The 7,647-nt window shown below is 41.7% G+C and overlaps 1 protein-coding gene across 1 annotated transcript; it reads right to left on the bottom strand.

Moving 5' to 3' along the window:
* Positions 1 to 4,129: 4,129 nt before the first annotated feature.
* mtfr1l (mitochondrial fission regulator 1-like) lies at positions 4,130 to 7,632 on the bottom strand. The gene is made up of 8 exons (XM_085932767.1): positions 7,392 to 7,632; positions 6,434 to 6,582; positions 6,201 to 6,308; positions 6,018 to 6,127; positions 5,689 to 5,900; positions 5,250 to 5,625; positions 5,024 to 5,167; positions 4,130 to 4,932 (listed from the first exon to the last, which is right to left on the bottom strand). The coding sequence occupies exons 2-7, from the start codon at positions 6,446 to 6,448 to the stop codon at positions 5,050 to 5,052; spliced, it is 939 nt and encodes a 312-aa protein (XP_085788893.1). The 5' UTR covers positions 6,449 to 6,582; positions 7,392 to 7,632; the 3' UTR covers positions 4,130 to 4,932; positions 5,024 to 5,049.
* Positions 7,633 to 7,647: the final 15 nt, after the last annotated feature.

Raw genomic sequence — 7,647 nt, 5'->3', positions numbered from 1 at the left:
AGGGAGGGAGGGAGGGAGGGAGGGAGGGGGGACAGGGGGGAGGATCTATTTGGTCGTACACTAAATTATCCTCCCAGTCAACATTAGGGCATTTGATAGTATACTGTATCTGTGCCAGAAGGTGGTGCTGTTTTTTTTAGTGATGATTTTATATTAAATACAGAGCAGGGATTTATTCATGTATCATAAGTATGATAAGATACAGTATGAAATTGAATGGTATGATTTGAAGGGTTATGAAGCACCACGTCCACCAGAGGAAAGAAATATATCGGAAAATATTTCTTGCAGTATAAGGCGCGGCTGTTGAAGCGAGACATCCCTCTAGGCGTCCTCTAGACACCACGTCCTTGAAGTTTCGTTGTGGGACGGAGGAAGAAGGCGCCAGACTGCAGCCTCCTCACTCTGACGGGGGATGCAAACACCCACCGACACGCATACAACGAGACAACTGAGCACTTCCTGCTCAGCTTCCGATTCCCTCCTCGAGAAAAAAAAAAAAATCTATATAGATTTCTTTTTTTTATTTGATTTTTTAAATTTATAGATAGAGAGATACGTGTTGAGCAAGGTCCTCTGAAAATCAGTTGGCAACACTAGAAATAAAAAATAAAATAAAAGCCGGCAGCCACAGGAGGTTAATTATTCCAAACGGAGGGTTTCATCACACCTCTTCTATTTCTACTATCACTGCAATTAGAACACTGAGACCTGGACCGTAATGGACATGATGTCTTTGAGAGGAAAAACAGCATCATCTTTTCTTAGAAAGTATATTCCAGAAGTGCAGAATGTTCCCTGTGAAACTTGTGGTCAGTGTCTCAAGAGGAGTGTGATGACGAGGAAACATGGAAACAGACGCTGGCAAGGGAATGGAGTTCCATTCCGGTGTTTTGATTGACATTTGTATTCACGCTCATGACGTGGTGAATAATGGGCCGCTGGCTTGTTTTCCAAGAGCGCTACTCTGAATATTTAGCTGCTTCTCCACACGTGATGTACCAACAGCCACGTCACCGTACCAGTTATTTTTGGACTCGTCCAGATGTCGAAACCAGTGTAGAAATCACTACAATTAGTGGTTGCTTAACGGAGGAGAAGGGAAGACAAATCGATGCTCGCTTCAAAGGAATAACTCAAAGACTTCAGTTTTTTTTTAGTCAGCTTTTTGCTCAGTTACGTTGGAACTTTGCATACTCATGTTCAAAATCTGAATGCAGAAAAAAAAAAAAGAGAGAGAGGGATAAGGACAAATGAAATAAATTATAATCCACACAAAATCGTCCGTGGATCTGTTATCTTCAGTCAATGAAAAAAATATTTTAGAACTAATTCTAAAACTAAGCTAAAATGAAGCTATTTTGTAAAAATAAATAATAAAAAATATTAATAATAAAGTTGCTTTTAAAAATAATTAAAATGAGTCCATTTTAAAAACAAAAAAGTCAAGATGAAATTGAAAAAAACAAAGAACTATAATGAAAAATCTTGCATCTTGCCATACTCCACTTGTTAAAATTTTCCCTCCCTCGCAGTCTCCAAATTTGAATACGATATAGTGAAAAACGGAATGATCGAACACTCTTATCTCGTCAAATGAAAGGAAGAACATTAAATGTCAGGTTCTATTAAGTGCTTGAAATAGCCCTTTAATGCCTGTCATCTAAAAGTGTGCCAATTACCAACTTGACATTACACACACACACACACACACACACACACACACACACAACTTCCACAGCATGTGTTACAGCGGTGAGCAAATAGATTCCCTGAGAACCGAGGCTAATTAGGCGATCTTATTATGAGCTGTCCTAGGAATAGTCTCTGCAGGGTATATGACAAAGTAATGAGACACCAGCGTCTTTGTGGCCATATGAATCCGAGTTCGGTTAAATGATATTAAACGATATTATGGAGGAAAAAAATGCTACAAGTACGTTTATAGGCAAGTACATTGGGACGTATTCGCCACTCAAAATATTTACTCATATTTATCAAGACTTCATTCAAGTTAGCTTCTGAATGAAATGATCAATCTTATGCAAATTTCACCACGCGTTTATTTAGCATTCTGAAGGCGTAAAAACCGATTGAAATGCCAAACACTTTCCTCCCGCTGCGACTAAGCTCAAAGCCATGTGACGTTCGTTTCATGATGTTTCTATCATTTGATGGAATGGCGCCGCTGACCTTAAACGGTCTCCAGCTGGTCATCTCGGACTCGGTGCGCGGCGGTCAGCGCTAACGAGGCGGCGGCTAAAAACAGAACGGAAGGAAGCAGCCGGTGACTGGGGACAGCTTTGCTTTCAATCGCAGTAGCGTCATCTACTAAATGATGCTGTTTATTTCTTTCTGCACGCGTAATATGTTTCGACCCCATTTAAATCGTCCACTTATAAACTCTAGAGCTCATCGAAATCTATTAATAGCCCGTCTGATATCAACAAAACATATTTGGTGTCAAGGTGACCTTTGACCTCTATATGACTTTTTTGTTCCTTGCATTTTTTTTGTGTATCTTATTCTCTTTGACTGTTTTAAGATTCGAGAGTGTTCAAAACAATTACGCTAATCAACAGCGAGAGCAAAATCAGACCAATCAACAGCAAGCGGCTCTGCAGCTAATTGCGCGTCTGCTAGCTACCCTCAAAGCGAACAATCGGCCCGTGCCGCAACTGTTCTACCTCCGTGTCGTTAGCGTGCCAAACAATACCGCACGGGCCTTAAGTGCCACAAACAGCTGCACGATTCACTTAAGTTCTATTACAATATGAATGCGAGCGAGCGTCCCGTTGTGAGTCTTAAGTGATCGGCTTTGTGTCTTGATGACGCGGATGGATGCTTGGGAGGGGGTAAGAGGGCACAACGCCTGTCTTCCTCCAGACCTTTGTCATCCGCTCTGCGTCAACTTATGGCAGTTGCTAAGAGACAGTGATAAGATCAATCAAATGGAGCAAAAAAAAAAGGGAGGGGGGGCAGTTCCTTGGCAAAATAGCTCTTTTTTTAGCCTACACAGAGGCAGATGATCATGTTATCACTTGATCAACTCACAAGCTGCACATTGAAGAACTCATGGGATCATCGGAGCATTCTGCTCTGGTATTTCCTTTTTCCTAAGTGGAAGCTTACTCAGCCTGGAAATGGGAGTGAGTCACAATCTGGCATTGGGAAATAAAAAGAAACACAAGTTGAAGCCATTTCCCATTTTCATTTAATACTCACAGGATAGCACTTTGGGTTTCTTTTTCATTTGGCAGTTTTTAGACTCACGTTTTTGATTGGGGGGGGATAAAAAAAGGCAAAGTTTGGAAATGTGACCCAAGAGCCAAGCTATTTCCCGTCACTCGCTGGGAGGATGCGACATGTTAAAGACTATTAACTGTGACAACACCTGCGCTCTGCAAACAACAGCTGCTAGAATGCTTGTTCTTACCCTAGTTTGGTTTCAGCACAGCTGTAATTCAGAATGATGAATGCTCACCACAGCACTGTTCAACATATTTTGGCAGGTTCATCAATCAGTAAAAAACAAAATTTTCTCCTAAAAATGAAGTACAGCAGCTAACAAACAGGCTGGTGGAGTAGAGAAAAAAATATATTCTGACACAAAAGGGTCCACTGAAATAGGCGGAGGAAAAAAAACGATTATATATAGCAGGAAAACACAATCATGACTTATGGGTAACACAAAAAAGTAGCAAAATTGTTTTGTTTTTTTAAACAGCTCTATATTTAACAGAGACTAATTATGAGTCAGTCTCATTTACGCATCCCCCCAGACATTTATCAGGACCTACATTCAGATGGCTGTTCAAGGTGGAGGTGAACTGAACTAGGCCAAAGACTCTCTCAGAAAAATAGACTGGCTCACTTAGGAGCAGCTTCATTTTTGAAAAAAAAAGAAGGAGGGAATGGGCCAGAGTGTATGATAATAATGTTTGATTAGGGTTATTAATTACATTAATGGAGCTCATTTCTTTTTCAGACGTTTAGATGAGCTCAACTGCCCTCTTGTGGTAACATTTTAAACTGCACTAGGAAAATAGGTCCTGACGTACATTTATTTGGCTGACATGTTGAAGTTTTCCCCTTAGACATGATGCTGCTAGTCAAAGACCAAACGATATTAGTTTCAAAACATTTGCTCATTTTTATTTACAAATCAATACATAAAAAAAAACATGCATATTCTAGCAAACTAGAATTGTGTTCAACCCAACAAAGAGGCTCAATGGTGAGAAACCGAGGTATCATTTAACTTGTCAGGTGACGATGAAATGTCTTCATTTAATAGTGATAGAAGAGAAGAGAAAAGAATGCAAGGTTAAATAAAAGTGGCATGACAGCAAGCCTTTTTTTGGTGGTGGTGGGGTCATTCCAACACATTTTTGGTAATTTGGTGAAGGGGGGGGGGAATAGCACACTCAACAAATGTTAACAAAAATTGTTAGGCAATAAGGAATGGGATAATAAAAAGTTGTGGCACAAACAGGGGTGGGGTAAATAAAATCAGGCATTTTAACAGGCAACAGACGGTAAGGCGTCACCAGGAATATTTATAATCACCACTCATCTCCTGTACAAAGTTATGAGAAAACACATATAGGTCCTCCCGCCCTCCTGTTTTAGCTATTTAAACTCAACGTGTACATTGACTTTAAATTTGTTGAGTGTACTCACAAACCTATTCAAGTAGGATATAGAAAGTGGAAAAAAAAAATCCCAATTAAAAACCCTCCTTTTGGATGGGCTAAAAAGTGCTCCTTATTGGGTCACTGGTCACTCCTCAGTTGAAACAGTCTGTTGAGTTATTGTTCTGAAACCTGGAGCAAAAATTGGACTTTAAGAGATTTGTTGACTAACAGGCAGCAAGCAGGCAGCTACTGCATTGAGGTCTGAGGAGCGAGGCTGCAAACCACGGGAGAAGACCTGAAAACAAGCAGGGAGATAAAAAATGTTCAAGACGTAGGACCATACTAGCGTCGTAATATCATGTGGATAAAAAGGCATTGCGACTTACATGGAGCAGCGGCAAGCCAGGGTCAACTAATTATGCTTGCCGGCAACGCTGTCTTCTTCCTTCAGGACAAATTTTTTCCTTAGTGCTTCGGAGATCAGAGAAGCCGAATCCTCCTCTCTCAGGGACGTGCAGCCTCTGTTAAATCTGACGTTGATTTAAGAAAGAAAAATTTTTTGAAGGAATATTTAAAAAAAAATAAAATAGTGACATTTCAAACAATTTGTACCTGTCTTTACTCATCTTCATACGGTTCATGTCCTTCAGGATGTCCATCACGTCTGCAAAGCTGGTGGACTTGGACAACGACACCGTGTCCTCCTCCGCCTCGCGGTAGTCCATGCTGGGCCTGTCCAGGTCAAAGGTGGCTGACGCCGTCATGGAAACCGGCGGCAGGGGATCGGGGACCAGCTCCGACACCACCGACACCATATCCTTTTCGTCGTCTTCCTCTTCCTCCTCGTCTTCCTCTGTGACGTCGCTAATGACGAAGGAGGCGGCTACTGTGGCCGCCGGCTGGTAGGGGGCGGTCTCGAAGGGCGCCATGGAAAAGCTCATGGTGGTGTCGTCAGGTGAGAGCAGGTCAGGGGTCAACGGGTTGGAGCCTGGAATTAATTATATAATTAAATGTCTTTTTTGGGGGGGGGCTTTAACTATAACGAACTTACCAGTGTCCTCAGCCACAATCTTTGCAATCTGTGCTCGAAGTTTGCTCAGCTCATCCTGCAGAGCGGTGGTGCGGTTGAGCGCAGTCACCCCAGGTTTCCTCAGGCCCTCCATCCGCTTGCCCTCCCGTCGGAAGTTGGGCACCGAAGAGTTCCTGTGGAGCACCAGGAGCGGCGTGGGCCTCCATTCGTGTTTGAGAGGCCGACTGTCACTCCTGGAAGAAAAAATAAAAAAAGAACCTCACAGGGTAAGCTTCTAAGAAGCATCAAATTGAACCAATTTAAATGTTTCCACTTTCATAAATCAGATAAATTCCTCTATTCGTCTTTACCGCACTCTGGCATATGTCTCCTCTTCATCTGCAACGATCCAGGCAATATCTGCCAGGGTTGGAACCATGGGACCATCCGTAGGGCGAAGAGAGGGAAGACCAGGTAGTTCCTGATGTTTACGAGTTAAATTAATTCATTTTATATTACATAAAGAGAGTTTTTAAAAAATGAGGGGGCAGTACCTGGAAACATGCCCTTTGTGGGGGTTTGAGTGGAAGAGTGGAGCCTATTCTCCTCACCACACTGCGAGTAGATCCATGAGGCTTGTTTTGCCAAATAGGAATAACGTCCTGCAACAACAAAAAAAGGCAAAGACTGCATCTCTGCACATCTAGATTACAGGATGTTTCCGCTGGCAAAAAATGAACATGGCAGTGCTAATTGATGCGGTGTTTAAAACAAAGTGCTGTCTTACTGTTTGGGTTTCCATGGTGACGGCTCAGCTTGATGAGGCGCACCGATGCTTTGGTGCTCTTAGTGGCTCAAGACTGAGCAGTTCAATGAACAGATGCTGCGTTAATCTGACAACTCTCGGGATGTAAATTGGAGATTAGTCAGGAGCATCTGTTGGGGAGACACAATCGGAGAGACAGAAGACATCATCAACTAACTTTAGACGAATAAACAACTAAATTAGGGATCAGATTTGCTTCGTTGTAAATTAACACAATTGGTGCATATGATGTGATTAGACTGATTTAAACTGGATTATGTGAAATGAAAAAAAAGAGTCATTCTACTTTAAAAGGGACGAATTTTAATTATTTGTATAGTATCAGAATTTGTCAATTTGACGCTTGGTAGATTTTCTTTTGCAATCAATTAATTCCCCGTCATTCACCAAGACTCTTGTGCTGTTTTGTGCAGTGACAGTATTCTAATGGCGCCATCTGGTGGCATTTTGGTGTCAAGGACCGACGTTGAAGTGACTTAAAGGGTTTCCCTTTAAACATATGCAGTGTTTTGCCACTATCTTGTGGCATCTATAGGCAATTACTAACTTTTTCGGGTAACACCAGGTAGCACATTTAAATTGGGGACAAAAAATAAATCACCTCTCCACTTTGTTATGACGTCAAATTTACCTGGTTAATTCAATGGGGGGGGGGGGTTACTATATCTTCTCATCATGATGTCACCGTTTATGCACGGTTCCGATTTTTCTCTTTTGATGATTTAAATAAAAGGATGCCGAAGTGCGTGAGTGCAGACAGCGTCATTGGATTATTAGCACCGGCGGCTAACGGTATCAAATACAATAGGCCGTTTATTAGCTTCGGTAGCAGACGATGATCCTCAAGTATACCATCGGTTTCCCAGGCGCTGCGTTTGAATTCAAAGATAAAAACTAAAAACACGCCATCAAAACTTACGGCAAATGAAATATGTGAGGTTCGAAGTGGTAGATTATATCCGAGGCGAAGTTTCTCCTTTTCGTCTTTCACTGTTGTGATGTCCATTGGCGGAAGCCAGTGTTCAAATTCCGGTGATGGAATTGAGAAGATTTTGTATCATGGCGCCTCTAGCGGTGGCGCCGAACACTTTTCAATCAAAGATTATGTTTAACTTCAAGCAAATTTAACAGCAATTTAAATTCGAAAGTATAACGTTGTGTTTGCAACAGCTAAA

This window comes from Syngnathus leptorhynchus, chromosome 15 (assembly GCF_054491065.1).
Source record: "Syngnathus leptorhynchus isolate UIUO chromosome 15, UIUO_Slep, whole genome shotgun sequence".
In the NCBI taxonomy this organism is placed as follows: Eukaryota; Metazoa; Chordata; class Actinopteri; order Syngnathiformes; family Syngnathidae; genus Syngnathus; species Syngnathus leptorhynchus.
Note: the sequence above shows the minus strand (reverse complement) of the source record. Positions and strands in the feature narration are given on the sequence as shown.

What these genes read in the sequence shown, in the direction of transcription:
- mtfr1l (XM_085932767.1), bottom strand. An exon ending in GAGACATATGCCAGAGTGCG is followed by an intron (nt 5,901 to 6,017) that starts GTAAAGACGAAT and finishes TTTTTCTTCCAG; the next exon opens with GAGTGACAGTCGGCCTCTCA. An exon ending in GATTGTGGCTGAGGACACTG is followed by an intron (nt 5,626 to 5,688) that starts GTAAGTTCGTTA and finishes AATTAATTCCAG; the next exon opens with GCTCCAACCCGTTGACCCCT.